We start from the raw sequence: 20,439 nt of genomic DNA, 5'->3' as shown, positions 1-20,439 counted from the left end.
ACATGGGCAAAGTTATTCACATCACATTATTAAGAGTTCTTGCACCATTATGCATAAGCTCTGCTTTCTGTTATGAGTTTAAATTAATATGCAAATCTAACATGTTTGTAAAACTAACAGTGAGCTAAAGGCACAGTGCTGTTTTTGTGAAATAAATAGCAGATTGGCATAAATCAGCGTGTTCTGGGGATTCACAGCTTGTGGAATAACCCTTCTTTCCTTAGACTTGCTGCCTATTTGCCAATTAATTAATGTGTATCATTAACATGCAATTACTTTTGAAGAAAGTGTTGACCTAGTAATTGGAAAACTCTCATTCTAAGGTTCCTTTGTGCAGCTCTACAGAACAACCTTGATGCAGACGGCGCTGGCATCAGATGGTTGAAGCCTGTCACCCAGTGGTTTTGAGAAGTTGAAGCTTTTGTTTAGTTTTTTTAAAAGCCCATGCAGTACTTAGTTATGTCAGGTATTATACATAACTACACACGTTTTATTCTACCCTCACATTAGAATTCTTTGTGCCTCTCCTGTGCCAGAAAAATCTCTCCATACTAATCTCATTGCTACCAACCTGAAGCTGGTTCTAGTATGTTAATTTGAAATAATTGTTTATTGAATCCCCTTGATTTTTAAAAACTTTATAATCCATTTTAAATATGGTGTTGAATACAGTGCATGGGATACAAAGAGAAAGGTAATACAGGTTGAAACTGTTTTATCTGGTACTCTTGGGACTTGACTGGTGACAGACCTCAAAATCTGGACCACAGAAACGTACTGATGTCATATACTGTAAGGGTTTTGGGAATTGTCAATAATCCATATCTCCTGTGAATCAGAAACGCAGACTGAGTTCCCTAAAGTTGCACTGGTTGGTTAATTAACTACAGATTAGTGCAGATCTCAGTTCTTAGTTTAGATCTTGGTTTGAATTAATTGGTATAGATCTGTCCTACAGATTCAACACATACTGAACCACGGAAATTATTAGAGCACTGAATGCAGTACTAGAGATTTTCTACCTATATTCCTATTTTATTTTGTGACCACCTTTCCTTTTTAAAAACCTATTAACATTGTTTTATTATTGTCATCTGTACTGAAGTATAGCTTTATTTTGCATGTCATCTATGTAAATAATTCCATCACGGTACATTGAGGGAAAACAATAATAGAATGCAGATTAAAGTGTTACAGTTGCAGAGAAAGTGCATTACAGGTAGACAATAAGGTTCAAGGCCATAACGAGATGGACTGTGAGATCAGTAGTTCATCATATCACACTAGAGGACCATTTAATAGCTTTAAAACAGTAGGGTGGTACATGGTTTCAGGCTTTTGTGTCATCTGCATGATGAAAATGGGGAAGAGAGAAAATGTCCTGGGTGGGTGGGGTCTTTAATTATGTTGGTTGCTTTACCAAGGCCGTGAGCAGTGTGGGCAAAGTTCATGGAGGGGAGGCTGGTTTCTGTAATCTGCTGTGTCCACGGTTCTCTGTAGATTCTTGCAGTCTTGGGCAGAGCAGTTGCCATACCAAGCTGAAATGTATCCAGATATGATGCCTTCTATGGCACATCTGTAAAAATATCTTCAATTTTGTTCACAATAGAAAAATTAGAAGTTGGAAGAAATGGAAATGTGAAGAAAGGCAGTGAGTAAATCCTGTCTTACTACTTTGTATTCCACAGGGATATTGTGCAAGCTTCGCATTTGAAGCCTTTGGAATTGCAAGACAAGTTGGGAGCAAGGAATCAACCCTGGAATACGTATGCTACGAAGGAAAAGAGCAGTGTTGAGGTGGAGTTATCCAAGGTCAGTATTCAATACTCAGAGTAAGGAGATTCTCAAGTGTGGGGTCAATGGTATCTTCTGTTCATCCTTAGAAATCTGCAAAGCATGATCATGATAATTATTGAAGGATTTGAAAAGGTAGATAAGAGTAAGCTGTTTTTTCCAGTGGGGAAAGTCCAGTTTAAAACAATCCTCCTTGTAGAGGATACTGGAAGTTTAAAGGACTCTTCCTCATGAAGTGGTTGAGACTGGGGCATCAACTGAAACTTTTTTAAATGAAGGTTAGACAGGGGCATTGAAGGGTATGTGCACAGAGGTTAATCTGTAATTGGTGCTAAATGCAGTATGTAGTAATGTTGGCACACGTGAGAGGAGACTGATATGGAACATTAATAATGGCATGTACCTTTTGGGGCAAAATGACTATTTCTACAAATACTATATAATACTGAATAAAAGCTCTCTGTGAGGAATTTCTTCCTGTTTTCTGTCTTGCCACTTCACATGCAGGGCTTCTTATGCAGCGGTGTTGTAGATGAGTACATTTTAAGGAGTGTTATGCCCTTTCTAAATGTCTTGAACAGTTTTCTTCCCTTTCTCTGTTCAAAGCTGTATCAAGTTTTAGCCATATTTTTTTTTAAATCTCTGACCTGATCATTATGATCTTCTTCACAAGATAGTGCAAGGGAAATTTGAGGTTCAAAATTCCAGAAAATCGTTATCATCTTTTGAAGCTTTTAATTTAAATGCAATTAGACTTTTTTTCTTTACATTGTTAACTTCCACCCAGTTTTACTCTGTTATACTTTAACAAGGTGGAAAAAAAAATCAATTTTTGCCTATGTTGTTACATGTCAATTTCTGCTTTTCTGTGTTTGCATTTAATTCATTTCAGACTAGTTTCTTTCTAATTTCTATTAGTTTTACTTGCATCTTCTGTGCTTGTGATGCTGTTTCAAGCAAGTTATTTAGTGATAAATAAAGTCTTACATTATACCTGTACTTCACTGCCCTTGTGACAATATATTCAAATTGATACTCCTTTCATACCATTTCCCTTTCTCATTTTTCCTTTGTTCATTACTTCATTCTTTCCACCCTTGTGTCAAACCTTTGGGGGCAATTCTTGTATCTACATAGAAACATAGAAAACCTACAGCACAATACAGGCCCTTCACCCCACAAAGTTGTGCCAAACATGTCCCTACCTTAGAAATTACTAAGGTTACCCATAGCCCTCTATTTTTCTGAGCTCCATGTACCTATCCAGGAGTCTCTTAAAAGACCCTATCGTATCCACCTCCACCACCATCGCCGGCAGCCTGTTCCACACACTCAACACTCTTTGCGATTTTTTATTTTTTTATTTAAAAAAAACAACTCTTACCCCTGACATCTCCTCTGTACCTACTCCCAAGCACCTTAAACCTGTGCCCTCTTGTGGCAGCCATTTCAGCCCTGGGGAAAAAGCCTCTGACTATCCACACAATCAATGTCTGCCACCAACCATTCCCAATATCCCTGACGTTCCATCTACAAGCAGTTAAACATTGCTGGACATTGGGCAAAGCCCAAGAAGACACTCAAAGGACACATACTTTCTGAGACTCATGCCTGCTGCCTTCAGCATATTTTCTTGTCTGCAAACAATCTCTTCTCAATCTCCCTTGGAATATCTTTATTAGAAAAAAAAACAAACAAACACAAGCCTAGCTTTTATTTGGATAAATATTGATATTGATGGAAGTATTGAGGAGGAGTGGGCTGGTGTATGACAGTAATGCTGTAAACAGAAATGTAGTGCATTACTAAAGTTACTTGCAATCGAACAGGCCCAATGTAGTCATACTCCTATGGTTACCAATGGGGTGGCTTCCCCATATTCTGCTGTGGGAGGGGTGCTTGAGTCTTCTCCCAGGAAGAAAGTAATTCTCCAATTCATTTCCATAGATGCTGCATGACCTGTTGAGTTCCTCCAGCATTTTGTGTGTGTGTTGTCTTATAACTTGTGTTGCTTTTGAGTGAAGACAATATCATGCTAACTCTTCACAAATTATAGCATGCAGATTCCCAACCTAGGACAGCAGCGGAGTTTAGCCGTGACTGGAGAAGATATTATTGTACTGAACCAGAGAAGTATGCCTTCCTTCTCACCTTAGGTGCCCAGCTCTTGGGAAATGTCTTCCATGCTGAAATAGGATTTGGACTGCTTGGTGAATTCTTGGTCATACTTTGCGATCAGTTCCAACCTGAAGACACAAAAGCGATTTATTGGATCCTGCTGCATCTCTCTCAAACTCGACGGTTTGGCCTGAATGTGGATTTCCTGAACAGCAAAGAGAGGGAGAAGGGCCTAAGGCTGTTTCAACTGCTAGAGCAGAACCTGGGTGAAGTTTTGCAGCAGGGAAGTGAGATAGAGATGAATCCTGAGGAAACTGTAAAAGAGGGGTGTGCTCCTGAGGAGGCAATAAATAGGAGAATGCTCCAACGGTTAATAAAAGCATACAGATTTAACTAGTCCAGTTTTTGTAACTCTGGACTACTCTATTCCCTTTCAAATTTGGGAATTCCCCTGCATTTCTGACAATAGAGCATCTGAATTTTTTTTTCAAAATGGGAGTGCCAGTCTAAAAACCAGTAGTTTATAAAAAAAAAAGCAGCAAATGTAGGCAGTGTGACCCTTTTGGCTTGTTATATGTATCAATAAGATCATAAGCACGTTTAACAGCGGCTCTACTTTCTTGCTGTATCTACATATGCCTTGATTTCTTGAGTGTTTCTAATTTATTGACCTTGATCTTGAATGTAATAGAATGAGCATCCACAGCTCAGAGTAAATTTCATAAATGTATGGTATTTTTGATTTGTTAATTCAAAGCAACTTAGTCCCATCTGGAATGTATACATTTGAAACAGACAAATAGAATAGCCATAATCTGTCTGTGTTAATATTAGTTTCAAAGTTGCCCATTACAGTATCTTGACTGTGCTCTTTATTTCAGTATACTTATAATTTCTTGGGTTGAACTAAATCACTTTTTGAATCATTGGTGTTGGTTAGAAAGTTAGTTGGAAGCAGATGATGAATTGGGGGGAAAAATGAGCTCATCTATTTTTCAGGTACTTCCAGCTCAGTTGTATTTTTGAAGTACTTTTATTTTTAGTGGTACCGTATTATGTTTTATTACTGGTTGCAATGTAAATAGTAGCTGAACTTTCTACGATAGCTATAATTAAACTGTTTTTATTTTTAATACTATCTCTATAAACCAGCCATGGCACATAGGAAAAGTGTGTTTGCTGTAATATTTGCTACATGCTGCAAGGACTGTAACATTAAATGGTTAGCATGTCATGTTTTGGCTGTTACTTGTTTTCTTGGGGTTGGGTTGATTACTTTGCAGAAATACAGTCTGCTTTCTGGCTATTGTATTACTATTCCTAGAATTACTGTCTGCTGGGATTGGGAAAAATAAATTGATTTTAAGGATATTAGTGATTTCCAGAATTCCCACCCATCACTCAAAGGGGGGAAGGGGGATTTTCCAGGGCTCCAGTTCTCTTCAATTTAGTTTCTTAAGCAATTTGTTTATCAGTTGGTCAAAGCTGCTGGTGGAATTCTATACAGAGAACCACTTGTTAAGTACACTTTTTGGGAAATTAAGCTCTAACAAAAGCTCTGAATTCCTGTTCTTGCCCTGGCCCCAATTTCAACATTTGGTATCTACCACTATTTCCTTTCCTGGGCCTAGTTTCTACTCCCCCTGCAAGCCCTGTCACCCACTGTTTCCACATCTGATTTATCCCATGGGTTTCAATGGATCACTTGGTGTCAACATCTACTACTGTTTTTTTGCAGATGTCTGGAACATTTGGCTGTGTTATTAATCTGGAAGTTCTTTACTAGGGCTGCTCAGCTGAGGGTGTAAATAGATAATCCTAGCTCTGAAGGGTCATGTACATCCGCTTTCTGTGAGACAACCTCCTAACGTTAAGGATGCACACAGCTCCTCTCCCCTCCCCCCATTGGGAAGGTCAGATCACAACCTGGTGCATCTAAAACCCTGCTACGTGCCTCTGGTGAAGAGTAAACCTGCAACCTCGAGGACAGTGAGGAAATGGTTGGAGGAGGCTTATGAGGCGCTCCAGGGTTGTTTTGAGGTGACAGACTGGCAGACACTCTGTGAGCCACATGGAGAGGATATCGATGGGCTCACAGAATGCATCACTGATTACATTAACTTCTGTGTGGACTGCAATGTTCCGACAAGAACTGTCCTTTGTTATTCAAATAACAAGCCATGGGTAACAAAGGACATGAAGGACATCCTGAACGCTAAAAAGAGGGTGTTTAGAGATGGAAATAGGGAGGAGCTGAGGGCAATACAGAGGGACCTGAAAGCCAGGATCAGGGAGGCTAAAGACAGGTACAGGAGGAAGCTTGAGTGGAAACTCCAGCAAAACAACACGAGAGGTCTGGAGTGGGATGAGGACCATCACTGGGTTTCGGCAAACTAGCAACAGAGGAGCTGAAGGCAGTGTGGACAGGGCTAACGAACTTAACCTGTTCTTTAACAGATTTGACATTGTGGCCCCTGCCCACCCCAAACATGAGCCATCTGTTGTCGGCCCCCAACCAACACATATTCTGCTCTCCACTCCTACCCCTCCTCACAGTCCCCCACCCTGCTCTCATGACTATACCTCTTCCCCACACGAAACCACCACGGTGGGCTTCACAGCTGAACAGGTGAGAAGACCGCTGAAACGTCTCAACCCGAGCAAGGCTGCAGGACCGGATGGTGTCAGCACCAGGGTGCTCAAAGCCTGTGCCCCTCAGCTATGTGGAGTACTTCTCCATGTTTTCAACCTGAGCCTGAGACTCTGGAGGGTTCCTGTGCTGTGGAAGACGTCCTGCCTCATCCCTGTGCCGAAGATGCCACGCCCCAGCGGCCTCAATGACTACAGATCGGTGGCATTGACCTCCCACATCATGAAGACCCTGGAGCGACTTGTTCTGGAGCTGCTCTGGCCTATAGTCAGGCCACACTTAGATCCCCTCCAGTTCGCTTACCAGCCCCAACTAGGAGTTGAGGATGCCATCGTCTACCTGCTGAACCGTGTCTACGCCCACCTGGACAAGCCAGTGAGCACTGTGAGGGTCATGTTTTTTTTGACTTCTCCAGTGCACTCAAAACCATCCACCCTGCTCTGCTGGGGGAGAAGCTGACAGCGATTCAGGTGGATGCTTTTCTGGTGTCATGGATTCTTGATTACCTGACTGGCAGACCACAGTTTGTGTGCTTGCAACACTGTGTGTCCGACAGAGTGATCAGCAGCACTGGGGCTCCACAGGGGACTGTCTTGTCTCCCTTTCTCTTCACTATTTACACCTCGGACTTCAACTATTGCACAGAGTCTTGTCATCTTCAGAAGTTTTCTGATGACTCTGCCATAGTTGGATGCATCAGCAAGGGAGATGAGGCTGAGTACAGGGCTACAGTAGGAAACTTTACCACATGGTGTGAGCAGAATTATCTGTAGCTTAATGTGAAAAAGACTAAGGAGCTGGTGGTGGACCTGAGGAGAGCTAAGGCACTGGCAACCCCTGTTTCCATCCAGGTGGTCAGTGTGGACATGGTGGAGGATTACAAATACCTGGGGATACGAATTGACAATAAACTGGACTGGTCAAAGAACACTGAGGCTGTCTACAAGAAGGGTCAGAGCCGTCTCTATTTCCTGAGGAGACTGAGGTCCTTTAACATCTGCCGGACGATGCTGAGGATGTTCTACGAGTCTGTGGTGGCCAGTGCTATCATGTTTGCTGTTGTGTGCTGGGGCAGCAGGCTGAGGGTAGCAGACACCAACAGAATCAACAAACTCATTCGTAAGGCCAGTGATGTTGTGGGGATGGAACTGGACTCTCTCACGGTGGTGTCTGAAAAGAGGATGCTGTCCAAGTTGCATGCCATCTTGGACAATGTCTCCCATCCACTACATAATGTACTGGTTGGGCACAGGAGTACATTCAGCCAGAGACTCATTCCACTGAGATGCAACACAGAGCGTTATAGGAAGTCATTCCTGCCTGTGGCCATCAAACTTTACAGCTCCTTCCTTGGAGGGTCAGACACCCTGAGTCAATAGACTGGTCCTGGACTTATTTCCTGGCATAATTTACATATTACTATTTAACTATTTATAGTTTTATTACTATTTAATTATTGTGTAACTGTAACGAAAACCAATTTCCCCCGGGATCAATAAAGTATGACTATGAAATGGAAAATGTATGGATGCTTTTGCCATCTCTGATAAAATGGTCTTCAGGAGGGTTGGGGGGGGGGGGGGTGGCGGACATGGTCTGATATTGAATATTTGTTCTTTATGTCAGAATCAGGGACATGTATTTTGCTAATGTGCTGATATCAACAAACTAAACAGCCTCGTAATGGTTATTGGATCTTCACTTTGAACATCAACAGTTTTAAGTTAGCTATTTATGTAATAAATTTTCTGTTTTGGAATGTACAAAAACAAAAAACTAATTTCTTGACATTCTTTTTGTGTGAATTTCATTAAAATTGTAAATGCTGAAGCTTTAGACATAATCCCTCTAGTAATTCAGTGGGCCACTTTAACTTCAGGAAATGAAAAGAGAACTAACTTACTGTCTTGTCCTGCCGCTGGCGTTTAGGACAGCAATGGAAGTCCTCCACTTTGGTGCTGTTCAGGACTTTCTTCATTGTGCCAGTAGCATCCTCTTAGCTTTCACTACTGTCAGTCATGCAAGTCCTGGGTGGAGACTCAGAAATATTTGCATGTAGATGTAGAAGAATTCTTCATTGCTGTTTCTATAAGTTGGTTTGACTAGTCAGCATTGTTAGTCCTGAGCTGAACTCCCCAAACCTGGAGGACCAGTGGACCACGCTTAGTCTGGCCTGTACTCTGGCCTGTTTGTCATGGGTGACGCAACCAAGAGCCAAAGCATGAGGTCCTGACTCCAGCCAGCATAGTTGTCTGGATCATTAAGGCACACAAGCTTCCAAACCAGAACATGTATATAGTCCTCTTGGAGGAATGAAAAGAGAAAGTGGTTTAAAAAAGTCTTTGATGCTGAAAGTTAGTTGCCCCTCTTTTATCTGATCAATTCCTATATGAAAAGTTAATCCTCCCTCTAAATACTATGATTGCACATTGTACACTTTAGAGATGTTACTTAAAGATTTTTACTCCTCATGTATGTGAAGGATGTAAGAAATAAAGTCAATTGAATTCAAGTGAAGCAGTGGTATTGCAATTTATTTTTCCTGACTGTAGCCATTCTGTGGTTTCTGTCTTGTCAGTGGATGCTGAAATAAGGGATCATTTGGATCTGTGTGTACAGGTAACTAGGGACTTTTTCAAGGCTGGCCTGCTCACTTTGGGATTCTTACCACTGGAGGAGACTTTTAGCACATTATTAGCTGGATTTGAAGGTAATTCCCAGGTATGAAGGGTTGATATTTAACTTCCAGCCATATCTATTGTGCACTGGTGCCACATTCTGCATCCACAAAGAACTAGAAAGTGCCATCATTTTTGCTGCTAGCTTCCACCCTGGTCTCACATTTACATGGTCCATTTTTTTACACTCCCTTTCTGGAGTGCTCTGCCTCCAACTCAGGAGGTAGAGTAGTCACTAACATCTTTTATAGGCTCACAGACACCCACAGCAACCTTGACTATACTCTCATCCTTTCTCTTGTAAGGCTGCCATTCCTTTCTTTCAGTTTCTTTGTTTCAGTTGAATTTGTTCCAATGTTAAGAATCCTGCTCTGGTGGTCCTTTAATGTTCTCCTGCCTGAAACGTGGCTTCCCTTTATGCTATTGTGGATGTATCTCTCCCCTGTCCTTGGGACAGAAGTAAAATAGAGTTCCCCTGATACTTGCCTTTCAATCTACACATGTATTGTATTACCTTTTGCAATTTCTACCAACTTTAACTTGACTCCACTACTAGTTACATCTTTGTCTCTCCTCCCTTCTTTACATTTCACAGGGACAGATTACTCTTAACTCCTTGGTCTGCTCTTCCATCCCTGCTAACCGCTCCACATTCCATTGCACCTTCCCATGCAACTAGAAGAGTTGTCTATTCTCCTCTTCCTTCTCACCATCCAGGGACTCAAAGAACCGTACCAGGTGAAGCAGTGACTCACCTGCACTTCTTCCAATCTAGTCTACAGCTTTCAGGGTTCAGAATGTGGTCTCTACACTGGCGAACCAAATGCAGATTGGGTGGCCACTCTGTGAAGCACCTACATGCAGTCCACAGGCGTGACCATGGGCTTCCCATTACATGCCATTTTAATTTTCAGTCCCATTCTTGCTCTGACCCTCTGTCTGTAGCCTCCTCCACTGAAAAGTGAGGCCCAATGTAATCTTGAAGAATATCTTTACTTGCATATAGGTACTTAGCAACCTGGAATGACCATTGTTTTTTAAAAATTTCATGTAAGCTGTTCTGTCGTATCACACTATACCCTTTTCTTATCTTGATACTTTACAATGGTTTGCATGGTAGTGTAGTGATTAGCACAGCTCTTTACAGTACAGATGACCTGGGTTCAATTCCTGTGGCTGCCTGTAAGGAGTTTGTATGTCCTCCCTACGGCCGTGTGGGTTTCCTCTGGGTGCTCCGGTTTCCTCCCACTGTCCAAAAACGTACCGGTTGGTAGGTTAATTGGTCATTGTAAATTGTCCAGTAATTAGGCTAGGATTGGGCAGTGTGACTCGAAGGGCCGGAAAGGTCTTGTCTCAATAAATAAATAAAAATAAATAGATTCCTGCTGCTACCTGTAAGGAGTTTGTACCTTCTTCCTGTCTTTCCTCTGGGTGTTGCAATTCCCTCCCACAGTCCAAAGATGTAGGATAACTGGTCGTTGTAAATTGTCTTGTGATTAGGCTAGGGTTAAATTGGAGGATTGCTGGGCGGCACAGCTCAAAAAGGGCTAGAAGGGCCTATTCCATGCTGTATCTCAATAAATAAATAAATACCTCACTAATAGTAATCATGTTGCTTACCATCTGATCTGTCTCAGCTTTCTTTTGTCTTATGCCTCTCTTTCTCCCAACTCTGCTTTGAATACTGATACCCTCTGCTCTCCCCATACGGAGGAAAAGTCCCTGAATCAAAACATTGTTTGCTTTCCCTTTCCACAGATGTTGCATAACTGAGTTCTTTCAGCATTATTGTTCTTATTTCCAATTCCAGATCTGTTGTTTATTTGTGTTCCAGTGCATTATTTTTATGCAGTAAGTAATGCCAGTTCAAATTGTTGAATTTCTGAAAACCATGATTATTAGAAGTTCCAGGTAATAGACAACAGGTGCAGGAGTAGGCCATTTGGCCCTTCGAGCCAGCACTGCCATTCACTGTGATCATGACTGATCATCCACAATCAGTATCCAGTTCCTGCCTTATCCCCATAAACCTTTGATTCCGCTATCTTTAAGAGCTCTATCCATCTCTTTTTTGAAAGCATCCAGAGACTTGGCCTCCACAGCCTTCTGGGGCAGAGCATTCCATACATCCACCACTCTCTGGGTGAACTCAACTCTGTTCTAACTGACCTACCCCTAATTCTTAAACTGTAGCCTCTGGTTCTGGACTCACCCATCAGCGGGAACATGCTTCCTGCCTCCAGCGTGTCCAATCCCTTAATAATCTTATATGTTTCAATAAGATCCCCTCTCAGCCTTCTAAATTCCAGAGTATACAAGCCCATTCGCTCCAGTCTTTCGACATATGACAGTCCCGCCATCCCGGGAATTAACCTTGTGAACCTACGCTGCACTCCCTCAATAGCAAGAATGTCCTTCCTCAAATTTGGAGACCAAAACTGCACACAGTACTCCAGGTGTGGTCTCACCAGGGCCCTGTACAGCTGCAGAAGGACCTCTTTGCTCTTATACTCAATTCCCCTTGTTATGAAGGCCAGCATGCCATTAGCTTTCTTCACTGCCTGCTGTACTTGCATGCTTGCTTTCAGTGACTGATGTACAAGAACACCTAGATCTCGTTGTACTTCCCCTTTTCCTAACTTGACTCCATTTAGATAATAGTCTGCCTTCCTGTTCTTACCACCAAAGTGGATAACCTCACATTTATCCACATTAAACTGCATCTGCCATGCATCTGCCCACTCACCCAGCCTGTCCAAGTCACCCTGCATTCTCATAACATCCTCCTCACATTTCACACTGCCACCCAGCTTTGTGTCATCAGCAAATTTGCTAATGTTACTTTTAATTCCCTCATCTAAATCATTAATATATATTGTAAACAGCTGCGGTCCCAGCACTGAACCCTGCGGTACCCCACTGGTCACCACCTGCCATTCTGAAAGGGACCCATTAATCGCTACTCTTTGTTTTCTGTCAGCCAGCCAATCTTCAATCCATGTCAGTACTCTGCCCCCAATACCACGTGCCCTAATTTTGCGCAGCAATCTCCTATGTGGGACTTTATCAAAGGCTTTCTGAAAGTCCAGGTACACTACATCCTCTGGCTCTCCCTTGTCCATTTTCATAGTTACATCCTCAAAACATTCCAGAAGTTTAGTCAAGCACGATTTCCCCTTCGTAAATCCATGCTGACTCAGACCGATCCTGTTACTACTATCCAGATGTGTCGTAATTTCATCTTTTATAATTGACTCCAGCATCTTTCCCACCACCGACATCAGGCTAACCGGTCTATAATTCCCTGTTTTCTCTCTTCCTCCCTTTTTGAAGAGAGGGACAACATTAGCCACCCTCCAATCCACAGGAACTGATCCTGAATCTATAGAACATTGGAGAATGATTACCAATGCGTCCACGATTTCTAAAGCCACCTTCTTAAGTACCCTGGGATGCAGACCATCAGGTCCCTGGGACTTATCAGCCTTCACACCCAACAGTGTATCCAACACCATTTCCTGCCTAATATAAATTTCCTTCAGTTCATCCATTACCCTAGGTCCTTTGGCCACTATTATATCTGGGAGATTGTTTGTGTCTTCCCTAGTGAAAACAGATCCAAAGTACCTGTACAACTCGTCTGCCATTTCCTTGTTCCCCATAATAAATACACCCGTTTCTGTCTTCAAGGGCCCAATTTTGGTCTTAACTATTTTTTTCCTTTTCACATACCTAAAGAAGCTTTTACTATCCTCCTTTATATTCTTGGCTAGTTTACCTTCGTATCTCATTTTTTCTCTGCGTATTGCCTTTTTAGTTACCTTCTGTTGCTCTTTAAAAGTTTCCCAATCCTCCGGCTTCCCACTCGTCTTTGCTATGTTATACTTCTTCTCTGTTACTCTTATACAGTCCATTACTTCCCTTGTCAGCCACGGCCTCCCCTTACTCCCCTTAGGATCTTTCTTCCTCTTTGGAATGAACTGATCCTGCACCTTCCGTATTATTCCCAGAAACACTTGCCATTGCTGTTCCACTGTCATCCCTGCTAGGGTATTGTTCCATTGAACTTTGGCCAGCTCCTCCCTCATAGCACCATAGTTCCCTTTGTTCAACTGTAATACTGACACTTCCGAGTTTCCCTTCTCCCTCTCAAATTGTAGATAAAAACTTATCATATTATGGTCACTACCTCCTAATGGATCCTTTACCTTGAGGTCCCTGATCAAATCTGGTGCATTGCACAACACTAAATCTAGAATTGCGTTCTCTCTGGTAGGCTCCAGTACAAGCTGTTCTAAGAATCCATCTCGGAGGGACTCCACAAACTCCCTTTCTTGGGGTCCAGTACCAACCTGATTCCTCCAGTCTATCTGCATGTTGAAGTCCCCCATAACAACTGTAGCATTACCTTTGCTACATGCCAATTTTAACTCTTGATTCAACTTACACCCTACATCCAGACTACTGCTTGGGGGCCTGTAGATAACTCCCATTAGGGTCTTTCTACCCTTAGAATTTCTCAGTTCTATCCATACTGACTCTACATCTCCTGATTCTATGTCCCCCCTCGCAAGGGACTGAATATCATTCCTCACCAACAGAGCCACCCCACCCCCTCTGCCCATCAGTCTGTCCTTTCGATAGGACGTATATCCTTGAATATTCATTTCCTAGGCCCTGTCCACTTGAAGCCATGTCTCTGTGATTCCCACAACATCATACTGACCAATTTCCAACTGAGCCTCAAGCTCTTCCACTTTATTTCTTATGCTCCGTGCATTCATATATAATACTTTTAATTCATTACTCCCTCACCTCCCATATCAATTCCTATTTCACTTGGCCATACTGTACGATCCCGTCTTGAGCTTTCTGCTCTGTTGATTCTGCTGTCATTCTTAACTTTTCTTATTCTCACTTTCCCTTTATCTCCATCCTTATGTTTCCAGTTCGTCCCCTCCCCCCCACAACTTAGTTTAAACACACCCGTGTTGCAGTGGCAAACCTACCTGCCAGAATGCTGGTGCCCCGCTTATTAAGGTGCAACCCGTCCCTTTTGTACAATTCATCCTTACCCCGAAACATACCCCAATGGTCCAAGAAAGTAAATCCTTGCTTCCTGCACCAGTTCCTCAGCCACACATTCAGATCCATTATCTCCCTGTTCTTGACCACTCCAGCACGGGGAACTGGAAGCAAACCGGAGATAACCACCCTGGAAGTCCTGCTTTTCAGCCTTCTTCAGAGTTCTCTGAAGTCACGCTGTAGAATGTCTTTCCTCTTCTTCCCCAGGTCATTTGTGCTGACATGCACCACCACTTCCGGATGTTCACCTTCACTCTTGAGGATTCCCTGCAATCGGTCCATGACATCCTGGATCCCGGCATAATATTCATGTGTGACTGATTACTGGAGACTAATCATCCTTTTAATCATATGACCATAAGGTGTAGGAGCAGAATTAGGATATTCGGCCCATTAAGACTGCTCTGCTATTCCATCATGGTTGATTTGTTATCTCTCTCAACCCCATTCTTTTCTTAACATTTGATCCTTTGACTAATCAAGAACCAATCAACCTCCACTTTAAATGTACTCAATGTCTCGGTTTCCACAACTGTCTGTGGCAATGAATTCCACAGATTCACCACCCTCTGGCTGAAGAAATTGCTTCTCACTCTGTTCTAAATGAATATCTCTCTATGCTGAGGTTGTGCCCTCTGGTCCTAGACTCCCTCACTATAGGAAACATCCTCTCCACATTCGCTCCATATCGGCCTTTCAATATTCGGTAGGTTTCAATGAGATCCACATTATTTTTCTAAATTCTAGCAGGTGCAGGCCCAGAGCCATCAAACTCTCCTCATACATTAACACTTTAAATCCTGGAATAATTCTTGTGAACCACCTCTGGACCCTCTCCAATGCCAGCACATCTTTTCTTAAATAAGGGGCCCATAACTGCTCACAATACTCCAAGTGCAGTCTGACCAGTGCCTTATAAGGCCTCAGCATTATATCCTTGCTTTTATATTCTAGTCCTCTCAAAATTAACACAAACATTGCATTTGCCTTCCTTAGCACCAACTCAACCTGCAAGTTGACCTTTAGTGATTACTGCACAAGGCATCATCGCGATACACTTTATAGCCAACAATGCACTTTGAAGTAAAACTATTGCTGTGCAAAGTTCATCAATTAGTTTACACAAAGCAATGAAATAAATTATCCAATCACATTTTTTGTATTGGCTTGGATAAATATTTGGTACAGTCTTGGGGAAAACAACATTGTTCTTCATCAAATAACATCATGGGATGTTTTCACTAGCCGAAGAAGATGGATCTCTGTATAGCATCAATACTGGGGGTGCTCACTTTATAGTAGTTTAGGGAATGGAAATTCACCTTTGCAGAACTCACGAAGTGCTTCCAAAACATAGAACATAGAAAACCTATAGCACAATACAGGCCCTTCAGCCCACAATGCTGTGCCAAACATGTACTTACTTTAGAAATTACCCAGGGTTACGCATAGCCCTCTATTTTCTAAGCTCCAGGAATCTCTTAAAAGTCTCTATCATATCCGCTCCACCACTGTCGCCGGCGGCCCATTCCACATACTCACCACTCTCTGCATAAAAAACCTACCCCTGACATCTCTGTACCTACTTCCAAGCACCTTAAAACTGTGCCCTCTCATGTTAGCCATTTCAGCCCCGGGAAAAAGCCTCCGATTACCCACACGATCAATGCCTCTCATCATCTTATACACCTCTATCAGGTATAAGATGATCAGGTATAGAACTTGCATTTTTTTTCAGAGGCACAGGGAGCATGTCTGTAGGGTTGGTACTTTGCTCTGGGTGTCAGATGTGGGAATCCTGGGATTCTTCCAGCCTCCCAGATGGCCTCATCTGTGCCAGGTGCACCGAGATGCAGCTCCTGAGAGACAGTGTTAGGGATCTGGAGCTGTGACTTGATGACCTACAGCTTATTAGGGAAAGTGAGCAGGAGATAGATAGGAGCTACAGGAAGTTTGTCACCCCAAGGCTGCAGGAGTTAGGCAAGTGGGTGACTGTCAGGGAAGGGATGGGAAGAGCTCAGACAGAAGAGAGCACCCCGATGGCCATCCCCCTCAGTAATCGTTATCTCATTTTGGATGCGGTTGAGGGAGATGATCTGATAGAGGATGACCATGGTGATCGGGTCTCTGGCACTGAGCCTGGTTCCGTGTGCAGACGGAGAGAAGAAGATGAGGAATGTGGTAGTCATAGGGGATTCCATGGTGAGGGGAACAGACAGGTTCTGTCAGCCTGATAGAGATGCCCGCATGGTGTGTTGCCTCCCAGGTGCAAGGGTACGGGATGTCTCGAATCGGGTGCAGAGTATTCTGAAGGGAGAGCCAGAAGTCTTGGTACACAATGACATAAGTAGAAAAAGGGAGGAGGTCCTGAAGAGAGAATTCAGGGAGTTGGGTAAAAAGCTGAAAAGCAGGACCTCCAGGGTAGTAATCTCAGGATTGCTGCCTGTGCCACGTGCTAACAAGCTCAAGAATAGCATGATCAGGCATATTAATGCGTGGCTGAGAGACTAGTGGAGGAGGCAGGGCTTCAGGTTCATGGATCATTGGGGCCTCTTCTGGGGGAGGTATGACCTGTACAAAAAGGACAGGTTGCACCTGAACCCAAACGGGTCCAATATCCTAGCAGGCAGATATAATAGAGCTGTTAGGGAGGGTTTAAGCTAATTTGGCAGGGGGATGGGAACTGGAGCAATAGGGCTGAGGAAGGGGAAAACAGAAATACATCAAAGATAGCGTGCAACAGAGATGATAAAAGGACAGGCAGGAGATCAGGTATAATCACAGCCAGTGGGATGAGTTACAGGGCAATAGAGGTGTGGTGCAGTTAAAACAGAAAGCAACCAATACTGGACTGAAAGTGTTGAATTTGAATGCACGCAGCATAAGAAGTAAAATGGACGATCTTGAAATTCAGCTACAGATTGGCAAGTATATCATCGTGGCCAACTCTGAAACTTGGCTAAAGGATGGCTGCCATTGGGAGCTGATTGTCCTAGGATATACGGTGTGTCAGAAAGATAGGTTAGTAGGCAGCGGGGGGTGGTGTGGTCCTGTGTATAAGAAATAATATTAAATCATTAGAAAGGGATGACATATGATTCGAAGGTATAAAGTCTCTATGTGTTGAGTTAAGAAATGGCAAGGGTAAAAGGACCCTAATGGCAGTTGTATACAGGCCTACAAACAGCAGCCGAGATGTGAATTATAAATTACAGCAGGAGATAGAAAAGGCATTTCAGAAGGGCAATGTCATGGTAATCATTGGGGATTTTAACATGAAAGTGGATTGGGACCTCGAGAGAGAATTTGTAGAATGTCTACGGGAAGGGTGGCCAACCTTTTATGTTCCATGCGTCAATTTTTTCACACACGAGTTCTATACTAACATATTTTTACAAGAATTGAATGGGGATACAAGAGTTGTATGGAGCATCTGAACTCGTGAGTGAAAATATTGACGCATGGAATGTAAAAGGTTGGCCACCCCTGGTCTGAGGGATAGCTTTTTAGCTTGTTGTTTAGCCCACGGGATCGGCTGTGCTGGATTGGATGTTGTGCAATGATCGAGAGCTTTGGGTTAAGGAACCTTGAGGGAATAGTGATCACAATATGATCGAGTTCACTTTGAAATTTGAGAAGGAGAAACTAAATTCCAGTGGAATAGAGGACACCAACCTACTGCCCTCTGCTGTGCCTATTGTCTTGTTTATTATTTATTGTAATGCCTGCAACTGTTTTGTGCACTTTATGCAGTCCTGGGTAGGACTGTAGTCTAGTGTAGTTTTGTGTTGTTTTATGTAGTTCAGTGTAGTTTTTGTATTGTTTCATGTAGCACCATGGTCCTGAAAAATGTCTTGTTTTTACTGTGTACTGTACCAGCAGTTATGGTCAAAATGACAATAAAAAGTGACTTGACTTGAAATTACAATGGCATGAGAGGAGAACTGGCGAAGGTGGACTGGAAAGAGACACTAACAGGAAGGACAGCAGAGCAGCAATGGCTGGAGTTTCTGCGAAAAATGACAAAGTGCAAGACAGATATATTCCAAATAAGAAGAAATTTTCAAATGGAAGGACACTACCATGGCTGACAAGTGAAGTCAGAGCCAAAGTAAAAGACAAGGAAGCCAAAGCCAGTGAGAAGATAGAGGATTAGGAAGCTTATAAAAACTTGCAGAAGGAAACTAAGAAGGTTATTAGGAAGGAAAAGATGAATTATGAAAGGAAGCTGGCAATTAATATCAAAAATGATACTAAAAGCTGTTTTAAGTATATAAAGAGTAAAAGAGAGTTGAGGGTAGATATAGGACCAATGGAAAATGACACTGGAGATATTGTAATGAGAGACGCAGAGATGGCAGAGGAACTGAATGCATATTTTGCATCAGTCTTCACAGTGGAAGACATCTGCAGTACACCGGACATTCAGGAGTGTCAGGGAAGTGAAGTATGTGCAGTGAAAATTATGACTGAGAAGGTGCTCAGGAAGCTTAATGGTCTGAGGGTGGATAAATCTCCTGGCCTGATGCAATGCACCCTCGGGTTTTGAAGGAAGTAGCTGGAGAGATTGCGGCATTAACAATGATCTTTCAAGAATCGATAGATTCTGGCATTGTACTGGATGACTGGAAAATTGCAAATGTTACTCCGCTATCTAAGAAGGGTGGGAGGCAGCAGAAAGGAAACTATAGACCTGTTAGCCTGACATCAGTGGTTGGGATGTTGTTGAAATTGATTGTTAAGGATGAGATTACGGAGTACCTGGAGGCACATGACAAGATAGGCCAAAGCCAACATGGTTTCCTGAAAGGAAAATCCTGCCTGATTAACCTACTGCAATTTTTTGTGGAAATTACAAGCAGGGTAGACAAAGGAGATGTAGTAGATGTGGTGTACTTGGATTTTCAGAAGGCCTTTGACAAGGTGCCAAACATGAGGCTGCTTAGCAAGATAAGAGCCCATGGAATTACAGGGGAGTTACTAGCATAGGTGGAGCATTGGCTGATCGGCAGAAAACAGAGAGTGGGAATAAAGGGATCCTATTCTGGCTGGCTGCCAGTTACCAGTGGTGTTCCACAGGGGTCGGTGTTGGGACCGCTGCTTTTTACGATGTATGTCAATGATTTGGACTTTGGGATTAATGGATTTGTGGTTAAATTTGCTGATGATGCAAATATAGGTGAAGGAGTGGGTAGTGTTGAGGAAACAGGGAGCTTGCAGAGAGATTTAGATAGTTTAGGGGAATGGGCAAAGAAGTGGCAAATGAAATCCAATGTTGGAAAGTGTATGGTCATGCATTTTGTTGGAAGAAATAAATGGGCAGACTATTGTTTAGATGGGGAGAGAATTCAAAATGCAGAGATGCAAAGGGATTTTGGAGTCCTTGTGCAGGATACCCTGAAGGTTAACCTCCAGATTGAGTCGGTGGTAAAGCAGGCGAATACAATATTGGCATTCATTTCTAGAGGTATAGAATATAAGAGCAGGGATGTGATGTTGAGGCTCTGTAAGGCATTCGTGAGCCCACACTTGGAGTATTATGTGCAGCTTTGGACTCCTTAGAAAGGATATACTGACATTGGAGAGGGTTCAGAGAAGATTCACAAGAATGATTCCAGGAATGAAAGGGTTACCATATAAGGAACATCTAGCAGCTCTTGGACTGTATTCCCTGGAGTTCAGGAGAATGAAGGGGATTCTCATAGAAACATTCTGAATATTAAAAGGCCTAAATAGATTAGATGTAGCAAAGTTATTTCCCATGGTAGGGGAGTCCAGGACAAGAGGGCACTATTGTATCCGCCTCTACCACCTTCGCTGGCAATGCATTCCATGCTCCCACCACTTTCTGTGTGAAAAACTTACCCCTGATATCCCCCGTGTACCTACTTCCAAGCACCTTGAAACTATGCCCCCTCATGTTAGCCATTTCAGCCCTGGGGAAAAAGTCTCTGGCTATTCTGAGATACAGAATAAAAATTCACTCACATAATTTGTGTCAATATTTTGTTATATTCAGTTTGTATTTCTTGCTGCATGTGCAGATGATGAGACATTGCATTGAATTAAATGCATTAAGGGTGGGTTTCTGGGAATGCATGCTCCCCCCCACCC

At 42.7% G+C, this 20,439-nt stretch overlaps 1 protein-coding gene across 2 annotated transcripts in view; it reads left to right on the top strand.

Moving 5' to 3' along the window:
- The window catches only part of LOC134340609 (solute carrier family 15 member 1-like), a 168,597-nt gene that overhangs the window by 15,738 nt on the left and 132,420 nt on the right, over window positions 1–20,439 (top strand). For both annotated transcript variants that reach the window (XM_063038048.1, XM_063038049.1), the window contains one exon: window positions 1,689–1,812. In XM_063038048.1, coding sequence (XP_062894118.1) covers window positions 1,689–1,812 — 124 coding nt within the window. The remainder of the gene's footprint in view (window positions 1–1,688; window positions 1,813–20,439) is intronic.

Source organism: Mobula hypostoma, chromosome X1 (genome assembly GCF_963921235.1).
Source record: "Mobula hypostoma chromosome X1, sMobHyp1.1, whole genome shotgun sequence".
Classification (NCBI taxonomy): Eukaryota; Metazoa; Chordata; class Chondrichthyes; order Myliobatiformes; family Myliobatidae; genus Mobula; species Mobula hypostoma.
Note: the sequence above shows the minus strand (reverse complement) of the source record. Positions and strands in the feature narration are given on the sequence as shown.